This window comes from Choloepus didactylus, chromosome 2, assembly GCF_015220235.1.
Source record: "Choloepus didactylus isolate mChoDid1 chromosome 2, mChoDid1.pri, whole genome shotgun sequence".
Taxonomy (NCBI): Eukaryota; Metazoa; Chordata; class Mammalia; order Pilosa; family Megalonychidae; genus Choloepus; species Choloepus didactylus.
Genome location: NC_051308.1, coordinates 85,331,183 through 85,348,680, shown reverse-complemented (window position 1 = coordinate 85,348,680; position 17,498 = coordinate 85,331,183). Strand labels below are relative to the sequence as shown.

The following is a 17,498-nucleotide window of genomic DNA, read 5'->3' as shown; positions in this document are numbered from 1 at the left end:
ATGAACTAAAATTCTTATTGCTTAAGATGTTTCTTACTGTATGGAGTTTGATTAAACAGTGTTAGAATGGAAACTGAAGAGGGAGAACAGCCTTTCATGCTAGTTTCCTGTAGCTCATTACTTTATAATTTAACTAAAAGTTACGCTGACATTAAGTATTCCAGTTGCTTTTAATGTTAACATGGTAAATTCAAGGAAATGATCAAAGCTGCTTATTTAACACATTTTGCAAAAACAAATGCCTTTTTGTAAGGCATTTCTTTTGATCCCTGTTAACTAAGTAGTTAAGATTGAAATATATATATTTAACTGTGGGTGTTTCAGTCAATAAATACTGTAATTATTGAGTAAAACTGCATAGCCATCCAGTTCTGGTTTCAAGAATTTTGAACTTTATATTATTTGACTTCTTTAATTCTTCCAAGGGGAAGGCAGTGACTTAGCAGTTCCTGTAGTGAGTGACAAGAGTCATGATTCCCAGCATTCTTTTTAAAACAACCAGGAAACAAAATCATCCAGAATGTCTGAATGGTGTTGACAAAGATCTGTTCTTCTAAATGAGAGTTTGAGCATTTCTTTTGAGGTGGGAGGTTGCTTCAAGGCATGTTCTTCTTTATTCATGTTTACACAGTAAAGCATAGAAAGAACGGAAAGCTTGCCAAAAAAGAATTCTATATTGAGATGGAAATCAGGCCTTTTAAAAGACAGGGACTTGTGCTAAAAAGTTTGGCTTTGACACTGAGTGTGTTTATTCTGCCAAAGTAGAAACAGAATGAGGATTTGCTCACTCCTATTTTGTCAAAGATAGAATAGGATAAAGCTATAGCACGAAAAAAGAAATAACTTGTCTTTTGACAATTATCTTTGCACAAAAAAAGTATGAATAAGATAAACATCGAATACTGTATATTTCTCCATCTCCAAGATAGGCATGAGGATAAAAACAATGTCTGTAGTGATGTTTTGAGTTCCCTTAAGTCTAGTAAAGCTAGTATATTTTGTACTTTATTAAGAAAAACAGCATATATGCACATGGATACACACACACGTACATACGGTTTATCTGTGCCACATGAGCACAGTTAATATTTATTATAAATTAACTGTTAATTTGCTACTCATTTTTGGCCCTAAGCATGTTATGCCTTTGTTGTTAGCCTCCATGGCCGTTAAACCTTCCTTTTCTTGTTGTCCCATGCTGCAATATCTTAAATTCCTTTTCCTACTTTTAGGTCTCGTGGGCTGCCTAAACTAAAAGAGTCACGTTCCCATGAATCCTTGCTGAGTCCATGCAGTGCAGTGGAATGTCTGGATCTTGGTAGAGGGGAGCCCGTATCCGTGAAACCACTCCATAGTAGCATTCTTGGACAAGACTTCTGCTTTGAGGTAAAGAAGTGTAGAAAGAAAGAAGGTAGTTAAAACAATAAGTACATTTTCTATCCAGTAATTTTGTAATTTCATTATTATGTTGTTGGTGATTTGATCATCTTAACTAGCTTTCAGTTGCTGAAAATTACATACTCATTTTGGAAAAATTGGAAATCTATTAGCCTAATTACATTGGTTATTAAAATCTTTGGAAAAGTTGGAAATCTATTAATCTAATTATATTGATAATTAAAATTGTAAATGATGGCACTACGTTCATTTTGACCTGGTCTGCTTTCAAAATAAGTGAGTTCTTAGTATATTCTCAGGAGGTCACAAGACTAACAATAACTTATTAAAGTAGTATATCTATTTTTTGGTATTGATAAGGCTTCCACCCACTGTATTATTATTTTTCTCCTGAAACCCTAAGCCTACAATTTTAATGGTTCTTCAAGGAAATTAACCAAAGCCATAATTTTTCTAATCACAACATGGGCGGTTCAAGATCTGAGACCATCTTATTTATTTTTGTAATCCCCTACACCTAGCACAGTCCCTGGCACATTGCAAGTGCCTAAATTATTGAAAGAACAAATTGCCCTACACCAGAAAATTATGAATTACCTTTTCATAAGGTAATTTCTCCCTCCCAAACTAAATGTACACAATGGGCTGTTTGCAAGTTCAATCTCTTAACAGTATATATAATTGTTAAGGTTAAGATTTGATGAATAACTAGAACTTACTGAGTGACTAGTGACAAGTCCTGTGCTAGATGTTGTAGAAGTTGAAAGATGTTTGGTTCTCATTCTTTTAGATCAGTACTGCCCAGTAGAAATATAATGGACAGATGAAATTTTAAATTTTGTTTAACCCAAATATTATCATTTCAACATCTAATCAATATAAAACTTTTCAGTGAGATAGTTTACATTCTTTTTCTGTACTGTCTTTGAATTCTGATGTATATTTTACACTTATAGGACACCTCAATTTGGAATAGCCACATTTCATTTGTTTACCAGCCTCATGTGGCTAGTAGCTACCGCTTTGGGCAGCTAGCTCAGTTATAGAATATATAATGTGATTGGCTTCACTAGGTGATAACCTGAGATTGAGATAATATGTGAAGAGATCACAAACGTCAGCAATTTGGACCAGCATCTATTGGTGTGTTTTTGGGTGTTTGTTTTTATAAAAATGACTTGAACTTTTGAATATTTGGAAAACTCAATTTAACAGGCTGTCAACCAAGCCCAGCATTAGGTGCTAGGCAAAGGTGCCGTTATTTTTAAAGGACATTGATAATAATGGTCAGGCTAACCTAGTAAATGCCTGGAAATCAACAGGCTGGTTATGTAGTAGAGGAGAAATGGGTTCCAATACTAGTAATTCAATACTAGTGACTGCTTTTTAATAATATAGTGAAGGCAGTCCCAAAGATGAAGCTGTTTTAAAGACATTCATCCCCCTTTTAGTTATTTTTTATTAATTCACTTAGAATTGAGTATACTAATTTTCAGGTAATTTACAATGTGGCCTGAAAGGTTTTCAATTTTTATCTTGCTGAACAATAGGCAAGTTTTAGGTTCCTCCACTGAATTCTAAATGACCTTTGTTCTCATACTTGGAAATGTTTATGGATGCTACCTAGATAACAAAGCAAAAAGCAGATGTAGATGAAGATATAGCCATCACGAAACTAGGAAAGATCATTTCAATTTCATGTAGTATGATTTGGGTTCATGGCATATCCCTGACTCTTAAATGATAGAACTAGGAAGATAGAGCTCTATGTCCTGTGTTTCCTTTTCTTATCTCTAATCTTTATGTTGAAGGTTACCTACTTAAGTGGAAGTAAATGCTTCAGCTGTAACTCTGCTTCAGAGAGAGATAAGTGGATGGAAAACCTTCGCAGAACAGTTCAACCAAATAAGGTAATGGTAACTTTGAATCTCTAAAAAATATATAACTCTATAAGCAGTAAGTTATTAGAAGATAAATGCAATAATAATGCAATAATACCTTAAATTTTATAGAGCTTTACCATTTCTAAAGTACATTTACGTAGGTTATACCATTTTATGCTCAAAATAATTGTATTACAGCTATTATTTTAATAATAGTATATGATCAGCATTACCTACATAAGGGGAATGTGTTCTTTTTCTAGGATATCAGCTCTGAAATTCAACTTTGTTGCTTCTTTATAGGACAATTGCAGGCGAGCTGAAAATGTTCTTCGTTTATGGATCATTGAAGCCAAGGACCTTGCCCCTAAAAAGAAATATTTCTGTGAACTGTGCCTTGATGATATTCTTTTTGCTCGTACAACCAGCAAGACCAAAGCAGACAATATTTTCTGGGGCGAACATTTTGAATTTTACAGCCTTCCACCTCTCCATAGCATCACAGTTCACATTTATAAGGATGTAGAAAAGAAGAAAAAAAAGGACAAGAATAATTATGTAGGGCTAGTCAATATCCCCACAGCCAGTGTGACTGGTCGTCAGTTTGTAGAAAAGTGGTATCCAGTGAGTACACCTACACCCAACAAAGGAAAGACTGGAGGACCTTCTATTCGGATTAAATCACGTTTTCAAACTATCACCATTCTGCCTATGGAACAATACAAAGAATTTGCAGAATTTGTCACCAGCAACTACACCATGCTATGTTCAGTCCTTGAACCAGTAATTAGCGTGAGGAACAAAGAGGAATTGGCCTGTGCCTTAGTGCACATCCTTCAAAGTACTGGCAGAGCCAAGGTAAGTACAAAGGGGAATTGTATTACCCAAAATCTCTTCCTTACTTTTTAGGAGGAAATGATATATGGACACTGTGGAGATCCAAATTAGAGAAATATGCTTTGTTATTGGTCCAGCAAAAGAAAGTCAAGAAGAAAACTTATTAGCAATTCTTAGATCCAGAAGAAATGAGGATTTTAGAACTAAGTAAAATGGAGAGACCACAAATATGTATTTGAAGTCCATTTGTACAAAAGACAGATACCAGTTTTTATTGTCTGACAAAATAAATGGTAGGACTGGCCTGATCATCCCACAGTACATTCAAGATCCTTTATCCTTATTTCTAGAGTGTCTTGTATGATGGTTTTCTTCCTCACTATATTTTAAGTTAAAATTAACTGGGGACTATTTCCAGTAGTTACAGAAGGAGGTATTCTAGAGCATGCTGAATATTAGCAAGGTTCCTCATGGGATTAAAATCTGTATTTGGGATAGAAATAGCAAGGGATATTATATAATTGGTAGCTATTTCATGATGGTCTTATCTCATTTTATCCTGAATGGAAGTAAAAATTCAGTAGGGGAGAAAAAGAGAAATATTTTAATTATGAGAAGAACAACAACCAGTAAGTAATCATAGTTTTTGACCAGCCTGAACTATGATAATTGTCTACTTGACTAGGCAGAATCTCTGTTATAGTATATGCAAATTGGTCATGGTAAAATTTTATTTTAGATCCAGAGTAGTTCATAGCTACAATAATTTATTTAGAACCAAACAAAAAACATGCTATTAAGATTTCTTCATATAAATTAGAATATCACAACATATTCAATATTTAATCCCTTATCTAACTGCTTTCCTATTAATTATAATTTTTGTGGTTGAATTTGAGAATAATCTTGAACTTTCTGGTATTAAAAAAGCTTTGGTGTTTGGGTAAGGTTCATTGCAATTTTGAGTCTGATCTTTGAAATTGTATGCATATGTTCTTTCTGTTCTTCACTTACTCAAGCTTCAGGATATACATAGGACTTTTTTAAAAAACAACTTTATTGAGGTACAATTTACACACAACAGACCACCCTATTCAAAGTAAAAGACAAGGAGTTTTGACAGCTATTGAAACCACCCACTGAAACCACTACAATCAAGGTACAGAATGTTACCATACCTCCAAAAGTTTCCTCCTGCCCTTAGCATTAGAATTTTAATAGCAACTCCTAACTTCACAGCTTTTATGTATACTGCTGAGCTGCCCCAGAGTAAATCCCATTACTGCTTAAAATGCTTAATTTTAAAGTAAATCTGCATAGTCCCTATAGTTTTGGTTTTAGAGCACTTGAAATATAGAATGAATATGTGACATTCAAAATATATGATGCTATCACATTTCAAGCTGAAACACAATAAACTTTGAATTTTACATAAGTTTTTAAAGATTGTTGAGAAATGAAGTAGCTATTACTTCAATGCTTTACTCCTTATGCCTTCTTTCTCAATAGATAGATGATAGGTAGATAGACAGATAGCCTACAAATTGAGCTCAAGTGATGAGCTCAAGAAATTCTATGTTGATGTTTTGGACCAATTTGTAATTAATATAATATTGACCACCTAATAGATACCAGAAACTGTTAGGTGCTGGAGATAAGGTGGTGAACAAAAATAAACGTGGTCCTTAGCCTCATGGGGCTTACCATCTTCTGGAGAAAACAGATATTATTCACGTAATTACAGAAATAAAAGTGTAACTACATTGAGAAGTATGGAGAAGAAATGATACATAGTGTTATGAAAGTGTGGAGCAAGGGAACTTGAATAGAGGAGGCAAGAGACAGTCAGGGAGGACTTCCCTGAGGAAATGATGTGTGAATTAAGATCCAAAGAATTCTTCCAGGAATTAAGTTGGTGACAGTGGGGGGCAGAAACAAGGATGGGAGTGGAGCAGAAATGAGAACAGCCTATAGAAAAGATTCTGTGGTGAATAGAGAAAACTGTGTGTTAGAAAGCAGTTGGTGAATTCAAAGATCTAAATAGGAGGCCTGTGAGGCTAGAGCAAAATGCAGAAAGCATGGTAGAAGCCAAGGCTGGAAAAGTAGGCAGAAACCAGAGCGTATAAAGACTGGTAGGCCACATTCAAAATTATGGTCCTTATCAAACGTGCAATGGGAAATCTTTGAAAGAATCTTAAACTTAGGGATGGTGAAATACCTAAGATTCTATCTTGATTGCCTTTTGTCTTTCAAATGGATCTGGTAGCTTTACTTTTAAAGCGGCATTCCCAGGATTTCTGATAGTTCATCAGTCTCTTCTGATGTATATTATTTATTCAGTTGCTTTCTGCCTGATTAAACATTATTCTACCAGGATTTTCTGACTGACTTGGTGATGTCTGAGGTGGATCGTTGTGGAGAGCATGATGTGTTGATCTTCAGAGAGAACACCATTGCCACCAAATCCATTGAGGAATACCTCAAGTTGGTGGGACAGCAGTATCTTCATGATGCATTGGGTATGGAGGAAAAAAAACATCTATTTACTTTTCCTTTTGATTTTGTTATTTCATCTTCTTGAGACAAATACTAAGCTCAAATTCTGCATGTTATTTAGTAGATTCTAGCTGAATAGAGTTTTAAGGTTTGAGATTCAGCTACAAAAAGTCTCTGCAGTACTAAGTGGAAGAACAACAGATCGGTTTATTGTAATAAGTGCAAAAATAGAAAGCCCATCAGCATATGCAGCTATCCCCAGGTCCCCAGCTTCCCAGTTCTGGGATACACAGTATTATTATTGGGTGTCACTGCACAAGACCTAGGTACCCTATTTCCCCCAAAGTATTGGATATTTATATCATGATATAGATAAATTACATAAGTCTTGAAAGTGTTAACCTAACATTTGTTAGCATGCATACAAAACTGTAGTAAAAAACTAAGAAACTCCTACTAATTTGTACAACTCCCAACTTCTTTCTACCTTCAAGAGTTTTTCATATTAACTAATTTTTTGTCGAATAAACAATTTCTTGCTAACTAGGCCACTCATTTACAATTCCAGATTTGGTCATGAAATTCAGGCATCAACCCTTAGAGTAAGGCAACGTGCTGGGCTCCTTGATATACATAATGATAATGCAGACATGAGTTCCTTGAAAAAAATAACCATTTCTTTTGTCTCTATATCCCCAGTACTTAGTAATGAATGCAGAGCCACATAAGTGATTTTAAATTTTCTAGTAATCATATTTTAAAAGGTAAAATGAAACAGGTTAAATATTTTATTTCACCCAATATATCCAAATATTATTTCAACAGGTAAATCAATATTAAAAATTGCAATATTTTACTGTTTTTCTTACCAAGTCTTTAAAATTCAAAATTCAGTATGTATTTTACATTTATTGCACATTTTTACTTCTACTAGCCATTTTTCTATTGTTCAATAACTACATATGACTAGTAGCTACTGCCCTGGACAGTATAGCTCTAGAGTCAATAAAGGCATGATGAAGGAATGAAGAGATTTTTGCCCTCAAAGGGGCTTACGGAGAGAGAGAGAAAAAGAGACAGAGAGAGAGAGAGAAATAAGGATATCCCTATAACCAAAAGGAGAAAAATCCTATTTTTTTCCCAAAGAATTAAAGGAATTGATTCTAACTGATAAGAGTTGTAAAATTCCTCCCCAAATGAATACATTTAGAGTATGTGTGTAGCTTAAAGGGCAGAGCAGTTATTTAAAAAAAAAAAAAAACAGAAATTGGGCAAAGGGAGGGATAGGGATTAGCATGGCAGAAAGAACCCATGTGAACATAAAGGCATAGATTTGTGAGAAAACCAAGTAAATACGGAAAATAAAACCTTTTAGCTGAGAAAAGAAGTAAAAAGACAAGTGAAAAAGAATTAGGAAAACAATTAGGACCAATTAATTGAGAGCCTTGAATGCCAGACCAGAGTTTAGATTTTATTGTAATCATTGGCGAGCCATTGAAAGTTTTTGAGCAGGATGTTGCCAATAGAATCAATTTAACAGAATGATTAAGGTAAGTTGGGGAGAAAAGTAACTGAAAACAGAGAGAGACCAGTTAAGAAGCCATCATAATAAGGAAGTCCAGAAATAATGAGGCTGTGAATGAGTTAGGCACCATGAATGGTAATAGGGAGAAATATATGTGAAAAATATTAAAGAAGTTGAACTAAGGACTAAGCAACTTTCTCAGTTTGTGGGAATGAAGGAGGTCAAATATTACAGTGAAATTTGAGCCATTGTTACTAGGAGGGTGATGAGATTCTTAACAGAAAGAGAACATAGACGTAGTAGACTTAAAGAGAAGAAAGGATATTCCCACCTCACATAAACTGTGAAGTTCTGGTAGGAAATCCCAGGCCATCTGACTAGCTGGCTGTTGGAAAATTGGGACTGTCACCCACATGGAGTGGATAAATGAAGCTATGAGATTACAAGATAGGAAAAGAAGAGGGCCACAGACAGATAATTGCAGTGCACCTGGGTTTATGGTGTAGCAGGAAGAAGTGAGCAGTAAACAGCATACCAAAAAAAAAAAAAAAAAGAAGAAAAAAAGAAAAAGAAAAGAAAACCAGAAAAATAGTGAGTCATTGGCACCAAGACAGAAGGAAAGATCAAGAAGGATGGTAAGTCAACAGTTAGAGATTAATGAAGGTAAAGATAAAAAAACTGGCCATTGGATTTGGCAATTTAAAGATCATTAGTGATGACTGGAGCTGACATCGGGTGGACAGGATCCAAGTTGTAAGGGATAAAAAATGAATGGTCAAGAAATAGAACCACTGTGTTTTCAGGAAGGAGATTCACTGTAGTGACAATTAGTTCCTGCTACATAGAAGTAAATTTTTTCTCTTTCTTCCTGCTTCCTATCTTCCTATTGTTTTCTCTAAGTCACATACTTCAGTTTAAGACCTAACAGAAATTTATGAGAAGAGTAGTGAAGATGGATTTACACTGACATTAAGTACAGAGGAGTCCATAGTTTTTCACTTAGAAAAAAGCTTATTGCCATATAAATTATATCTCATGGTTTGCTTTAATGATTTGTATTATCTTATAAAAGGCAATGATGAAGCATCTCACCTGACATGAGGATGGATATTTGTTGACTACTTCTGAAAAAATCAAATATTCATATTCTACAATTCAGTAAGCTAAACAGGATTTCCAAATGAAATGATTTCTGAAATGAAAAGTGGTTTCAAGACCTTTGATAGGACAGTGTATAGTTAAATAACCGATTGGCTCATCATAAATATTAATTTGGTGAGCATGGGAAGAAATTCAAGTAACCCCACAAAAATTTGTGTTATATTTTTAATCCAAGAGCAAGGACCAGGGTGGTGGAAATGACTGCTGCCTCTAAGAGCATTAACAGATTTAAATGGTAAGTTTCTTGACAGGGAATGGATTGTCTTCTCATTTAACCCCTATATTTCTAGTTAGCCTTAACATCCTAGGCTCTCAATGGCTGATTTGTCTTCTCCTATATTTTACTTTTATGACGGAGATTCTATTTTAAAAACAACTTGCAGAATGTTTCTTGTAGCTAGTGAAAATTCAAGATAGCAATGAGTGATTTTTTTTCAAATATTAACATTATAGAACTGCAAAATTTTCAGTTTTCTAAGAAAGATTCAATTATGTTCATCATATGATACTGTACTTGCTATGGCAGGAGCCTCAAATAATACAGTTTAGAAAGATTTCATAATAAGCATGAAATAGGCTTCACAATGAAGTCTCAGTAAATCAAAACACTAAAGTAGTAAGTGCAGCTGAGCAGTCTGAATAATTAAAGTTTTGCTACATTCCATATGCTTTGGGCAAAAAGAAGATGCTGTTTGCAGACTGCCTGAATAATTCTCACAGAGAATTGAGTTTAAAAGTTGCCAGTCATATTGTACAATGTCTATCAGCTTTATAGCCAGTCTTCATTTATGTTGATTAGAGCATTACTATTTACTACACAGACTCTGCCTCATTTAGACTTAAATCTTCCATCTGTTAGCCCCCTTTACTTTTCTGATTGAAATCAGATGGCATGTTGATGTCCTGTGACACAAAGGAAATTCCGTCTGTGAGATAAAGAAAAGGGCTGATTTCCACCCTTGTTGCAGGAGGCACATTCCTTTCTGCAGTAATGTTCCCATATCTGATGACTTATTCTCACATATGAAATTTTGATGCTAGATTAGAAAACACCTCATGGAATATTCTGGGTACAGACTTACATTTGAACAACATAGTGAGAACCCTCTTTGGCTCTGATTTTTTTCAAAGGCAAGAAAGCAAACTTCAACTCAAATCTGTCTCAATAATTTTTTATGGGGTAAACAACTTGTAGATACAAATATTATAAAAGGTTTACCTTCCAATGTGGTACATTACACATTACCAGACATAGGTTATAGTTTGAACAGGGAATGTAATTTTCTCTATTTTATAGGATTTTAAATATAATAATCAGGAAAAAAAAAAGTTAAGCCAGCACTATGGACAATCAATTTATTCCAGGCCCTGGAGATAATTTTTTGGCTCTTTTCTAGAAGAATAAAGGAAAAATATTTTCAACATTCAAAAGTTATTTGTTAATATCAGTATTATTTCCCTAGAATAGATACAACCTTAAAGAACCCACTAAACAGAACATTTATGGTGTAAGTTTGGAGTATGGCCAATTTTTACATGGAGTATTTGACACCAATGGCTAATTTTTACATTTAGGTACCCTTTAAATGAGGTAGATTTTGTGGAAGCACATACATTGAGAAAATGTTGAATATAAATCATATGATCATTAGTAAACATTTTTAAAAGCCTTTTACTAGTTTTGGTCACTTTATGAAAAAGTATTTAAAACTTGCATAGTTTATACTTCATAATACCATACTAGACACTTTAAATACATTATTTATGATCCTCACCATGACTCTGCAAGACAGGTATCATAACACTATTTTAAGACAGCTGAATCTGAGACTAGTTAAGTGACATTTCAAGACCCCACACTATGTCTGGAAATATTGAGCATATCTTTATCGAGGACAGAATATAGAGAACAGGGCTTGTAAACTCAATTTATATGGATAAGCATATATAGATTATATGAAGAGATATCCTGCTACAAGTTTGTGCTTTATTGAACAACTATCCCATTACAGGAAATAAACCTAGAAACCCTTACTTGCATCTGTGTTTAGCATCAGCATTCACACTTATAATCATTGGTGGGCTACCCATTCAAGCTTGGATTCACTTGTTCTAGAATAATGACAACATTAGTCATACCAGCAGATGAGGCCTTATAATAAATGATGAGTTAATACTAATTAAATATAGCTGCAGTTTGGGACAAAAGATACTAAACTGTTTAAAGTAGTGTCATTATTATTTTATAAATACTATGATGATGATGTTAATGATTGCTGCTATTCCCCTTCTAGGATAAGGAAAATAAACACAGTATGTGGGATGTGGTAACTCTTGGGTTCCAAAGCAACAACGCTTAGTGGGCAGTTTTTTGTGTCCTCTACTTCAGGTCTCACAAAAGAATTCTTACATTTTAGGACAGAAATACTAAATCCTCTTATTCTATTCAAGAAGGCATAATCGATAGTTATACTATTGTCTTCTCTATTCAAATAGGGGAGTTCATCAAAGCTCTTTATGAGTCAGATGAGAACTGTGAAGTGGATCCCAGCAAATGTTCATCTAGTGAACTGATAGATCATCAGAGCAACCTGAAAATGTGCTGTGAGCTGGCTTTCTGCAAGATCATCAACTCTTATTGGTAAGCTGGTGTCAGTGCCTGATCCCCTGCTTATAGTACTTAAATATTTCCATATAAAAGTCACCACAGTGTTAATTGTTATTTCCCAACCAAAGGAAGGGCTTAGGGAAAAAAATGAAAGCTTCCATAATATAGTCCTGTCTAAAATCTAAATCTCCATTTTAAGAGAAGTACCTCTGAACTATATATGTACATATAATCTTTACCCAGTACATTAACATTACATTAACCAATACTAAAAGTATTTTTCTAGCTTTCAAAAATATTTACTAGTGTTAAACAGGAATGTTAATGATTTTTGATCATTATTCCAACAAAATAGTTCATGAGATTTTGGAAGATTATTGATGAAATCTTTGGAGAAATTATGGTGAGCTATATATAGTACACCAGATGGTTGCGTCAGGCACCTCATGCCATTTTCCAAATCTGCAAAATTAAATTTATATTAATCCCTGAGTTTTTGAACTTTGAGTTTACAGTATCCATCTGGCCATCTGTGAATTTTCCACCACCCTCAGCCAACACAAATCAAACTGGCTCTAGAGAAGAGATCCATTGATTGGGTCAGCATGGGATGACTTGTGCTGTCATGGATTATGGCCCTTCTATATAGAGAGATTTTGATTTTTTTTTTTCCTTCCCTAGTGTTTTCCCTCGTGAATTGAAGGAAGTGTTTGCATCATGGAAGCAACAGTGCCTAAACCGAGGCAAGCAAGACATCAGCGAAAGGCTCATTAGTGCCTCATTGTTTCTCCGTTTTCTGTGCCCAGCCATTATGTCTCCTAGTCTTTTCAACCTTATGCAGGAGTATCCTGATGACCGTACATCTCGGACTCTAACTCTTATTGCAAAGGTCATTCAGAACCTGGCCAACTTTGCCAAGTAGGTGTTGCTACCATAATCACATTAAAGAAACATTGTTTAAAAAACACATGAGACCTAAAATTTGGATGGGGATGAGGTGCTTCATCACTCATTAAAAGATTTTCATAGTGATATTATTAAAAATAATAAAAAATGTGAAAAAACGTAAATAGTCTCATTATAGAGGGAATGCAATGGAATATTTGCAGCCATTACAATATATATAAAGAATATCCAGTAATATGGAAAATAATGAAAATATAATATTAAATGAAAAGTACTAATAAAAACACTTCAGTCAAAACAAAACCAAAAAAGATAGGATACAGAATGGTGCATATGCTATTCATCTCTGCAATATGAAAACAAAAGCCCAAATATAAAAAAGTTAGGAAGAACAATCAGATAAATCCCATGTATCTAAGACAACTGGACTAGGTACTTTAAATAGTCAGTGTCATTAAAAATGGAAAAGATGGAGGGAAACTCTTCTAGATTAAAAGAGACTGAGGAGATATACCCAAATGCAATGCTTGAATTTTAATTGGATCTTGAATTGAGAAAAAAAAAATCTCTAAAAGACATTTTGTAGACAATTGGTAAAATTTAAATGTAGACTGTATGTAAGATGATTTGTGAATACCATTTTAATAAAAGTTTAGTGTATAATAGCATTGCTTGATGTAAGAGATATTCCTTATTCTAAAGAAATGGATGCTGAAGTATTTAGAGGTAATGTCTACAACTTAATTTAATATAGTTTAACCAAAAAATTTAAAAAGTATCTATCTGTATATATAGAAGTAAAAGTAAATTTGGCATAATATTGAGTTGGTTAATGTAGGTGAAAGTCTTTTAAACTACTTTTCTGTAGGTTTAAAGTTTTTTCAGAAGAAAGAGGAAAAAACAATTGGGGAAGAAATGCACTCAAAAGTACACCAGATATGTTTGGGAGATGGAATGGGTACTCCCAGGCTTTGTTTCTTTCTACTTTTCAATGTTTATGCGTTTTTCATATAGTAAGCTTGTATTACCTTTCAATTCTTAGGAAGTACTTTCAAGAAATATCTGGGAACAAAGGCAGTGCTGCAAGGGAAACACTTAAAATAAAAAAGAAAGAGCTAAAATCAAAGACTTAATGTACTAGAAAAAAAGAATAACAAATTAACCCCAAAATAAGCAGAAGGAAAAAAGTAACAAAATATAGAGCAGAAATAAATGAAATTGAGAATAATAAAACAATAGAGAGAATTAACAAAATCAAAAGTTGGTTCTTTGAAAAGAGCAATATAATTGACAAATCCTTAGCTAGACTGACAAAAAAAAAGATGAAAAATATAAAATCAAAAATGAGAGTGGGGACATTACTACTGACCCCACAGAAATAAAAAGGATCATAAGAGGATACTATAAACAACTATATGCCAACAAATGAGATAACCCAGATGAAATGGGCAAATTCCTAAAAACACACAAACAACCTACTCTAACTCTACAAGAAATAGAAGACCTCAACAGACCACTTACAAGCAAAGATCAGAGATCAAAAACCTCCCAACAACAACAAAAAAAAACCAGGACCAGGTGGCTTCAAGGTGAAGTCTACAAATCATTCCAAGAAGAATTAATACCAATTCTGCTCAAACATTTCCAAAAAATTGAAGAGGGAGCACTACCTAACTTATTCTATGATGCCAACATCACTCTAATACCAAAGCCTGATAAAGATACTATAAGAAAAGTAAATTACAGACCAATTTCTCTTATGAATATAGATATAAAAATCCTCAACAAAATAATTGCAAAACAAATCCAACAGCACATCAAAGGAATTACACACCATAGCTGGTTTTTATCCCAGGTATGCAAGGGTGGTCCAACATAAGAAAATCAGTTAATGTGATACAGTTCTTCAACAAAATAAAGGGATAAAAAACTCATGATTATCTCAACTGGTGCAGAAAAGGCATTTGACAAAATTCAGCATCCTTTCTTGATAAAAACACTTAGGAAAATAGGAATAGAAGGAAACTTCCTCAACATGATAAAGGGCATTGTGAAGGTTTGAAGCTGTACGTACCCCAGAAAAGATCATGTTCTTAAAGCTAATCCATTCCTGTGGGTATAGACCTATTGTGGGTGGGACCTTTTGATTGGGTTGTTTCAGTTGAGGTGTGCTCCAGGTGTGTCTTAATCTTTATTGTAGTCCAGTAAAATGATTTACAGAATCAATACAATCCCAATCAAAATTCCAACAACCTACTTTGCAGAAATGGAAAAGCCAATTAATCAAATTTATTTGGAAGGGTAAGGGCCACCGAATAGCAAAAATCATCTTGAAAAAAGAACAAAGTTGGAGAACTCACACTTTCTGACTTTAAAGCAACTTACAAAGCTACAATGATCAAAACAAGGATAGATATAGTACTCGATGGAGCTGAATTGAGAGTTCAGAAATAGACCCTCACACCTATGGGCAGTTGATTTTTGACAAGGCTGCCAAGTCCACACAAATGGGAAAGAATAGCCTCTTCAGCAATGGTGATGGGAAAATTGGATAGCCATTTGCAAAAGAATGAAAGAGGACCCCTATCTCACACCATATACAAAAAAAATTAACTCCAGATGGATCAAAAACCTTACTGTAAGAGCCATATAAAACTCCTGGAAGAAAATGTAGGGAAGCATCTTCTGGATCTTCTGTAAAGCAGTGGTTTCTTAGACTTTACACCTAAAGCACAAGAAACAAAAGAGAAAAAAAGATAAATTGGACCTCTTCAAAATTAAAAACTTTTGTGTATCAAAGGACTGTGTCATAAAAGGAAAGAGACAACCTACTGAATGGGAGAAAATCTTTGGAAACCACATATCTGATAAGGGTTTGATATTGAGAATATGTTAAGAAATCCTACAACTCAACAATAAAAAGACAAACAACCCAATTTAAAAATGGGCAAAAGACTTGAATAGACATTTTTCTAAAGAGGATAAACAAATGGCTAAAAAGCACATGAAAAGATGCTCTACTTCACTAGCTATTAGAGAAAGGCAAATAAAAACCACAATGAGATATTTCATATCTACTAAAATGACTGATTATAAAAAGAAAAAATTACAGTTGATAAGTATGTGGAGAAACAGGAACACTCATTCATTGCTAGTGGAATTGTAAAATGGTATAGCCACTGTGGGGGTTAGCAGTTCCTCAGGAAGCTAAGTATAGAATTAGCATATGACCCAGCAATCCTGCTGCTAGGTATATGCTCAGAAGAATTGAAAACAGGGACTTGAACAAGTATTTGTACATTGAAGTTCATAGCGGCATTTTTATAATTGCCAGAAGATGGAAGCAACCCAAGGATCCATCAACCAATGAATGGATAAACAAAATATGGTATATATATATATATATATATATATATATATATATATATATACACAATGGAATATTATTCAGCTGTAAAAAGGAATGAAGTCCTGATGTATGCAACAACATGGATGAACCTTGAGGACGTTATGCTGACTGAAATAAGCCGGGCTCATGAACTGATATGATATATGACATGATATGAACTACTGATATGAACTACTTATAATAAACAAACTCATAGAGACAGAATCTAGAATATGGGTTACCAAGGATAGATTGGGGTAGAGAATGGTTAGCTGAGGCTTAATTTGTACAGAATTTCTATTTAGGTTAATTGTAAAAGTTTGGAAACGGATGGTGGTGATGGTAGCACATTATTGTGAGTGTAATTAGCAGCACAGAACTATGTATATAAATGTGGTTTTAAAGGGAAGTTTTGGGTAGTGTATGTTACTAGAATGAAAGTTAGAAGATAAAACATGGGACCATATAACACAGTGAACCCTGTGTGGATGATGGACTGGGTTTAATAGAACAAGTATAAGAATGTTCTTTCAGGAATTATAACAAATGTAGGACACTATTACAAAGTGTTAATAACAGGGTGGTATGTGGGGGGAAAATACACCTAAGGTGAACTATGGACTATAGTTAATAGTACTATTTCATTATCCTTTCATCAGTCATAACAGAGGTACCGCACTAATGCAAAGTGTCAACAATAGGGTAGTATATGGGAACGCTGTATTTTTTACATGACTTTTCTGTAAATCTACAACTTCTCTAATTAAAAATGATAATTTTAAAATCATTATGCTAAGTAAATCTACAACTTCTCTAATTAAAAATGATAATTTTAAAATCATTATGCTAAGTGAGAGAAAAAAAGAAATGTCTGGGAAGGAATTAATTCACACTTGCAAAATTTGTCACAGGTTTACTTGATATGGAGGCTTAAAGACAAGTTTCTATTAGCAAGATATTGAAGGAAAAAAATTAGACCTTCAATGAGCTAATTTTCTAGTATAAATAGTGGCTTTTTAAAAGTACACTATTTCAACTTTGTGTATCCTATATGTAAACCAACCCAGAAATAAATATCTTTACCCATATTTGAGCTAATTCTGATAAAAATTATTTCTTCTTCATTTTGGAACAAGTTTCTTGGAATTAAGCTAGGTCTTGAAGATAGCTAGAATCTAGACAGGCAAAGAAGAGAGAGTTTTTTTTCTAATGGAAATAAATAGCATAAGCAAAAGCTTGGAGAAGAAAAAGAATATAATATAGTTGGAGACTCTGAAAGAAGGTAGCAAAATTGAA

The 17,498-nt window shown here is 33.9% G+C and overlaps 1 protein-coding gene and 1 long non-coding RNA gene across 8 annotated transcripts in view; one reads left to right on the top strand and one right to left on the bottom strand.

Annotated features, from left to right (window-relative positions):
* Positions 1–17,498, top strand: part of RASAL2 (RAS protein activator like 2) — a 531,908-nt gene that overhangs the window by 472,520 nt on the left and 41,890 nt on the right. For all 7 annotated transcript variants that reach the window (XM_037825276.1, XM_037825274.1, XM_037825275.1 and 4 more), the window contains 6 exons: positions 1,233–1,386; positions 3,210–3,308; positions 3,585–4,139; positions 6,493–6,637; positions 11,797–11,941; positions 12,590–12,826. In XM_037825276.1, coding sequence (XP_037681204.1) covers positions 1,233–1,386; positions 3,210–3,308; positions 3,585–4,139; positions 6,493–6,637; positions 11,797–11,941; positions 12,590–12,826 — 1,335 coding nt within the window. The remainder of the gene's footprint in view (positions 1–1,232; positions 1,387–3,209; positions 3,309–3,584; positions 4,140–6,492; positions 6,638–11,796; positions 11,942–12,589; positions 12,827–17,498) is intronic.
* On the bottom strand, positions 1,240–15,502 carry LOC119526303. Its single transcript, XR_005215160.1, has 3 exons — positions 15,452–15,502; positions 3,515–3,648; positions 1,240–1,376 (listed from the first exon to the last, which is right to left on the bottom strand). It is a non-coding gene; the product is annotated as an uncharacterized LOC119526303 (long non-coding RNA).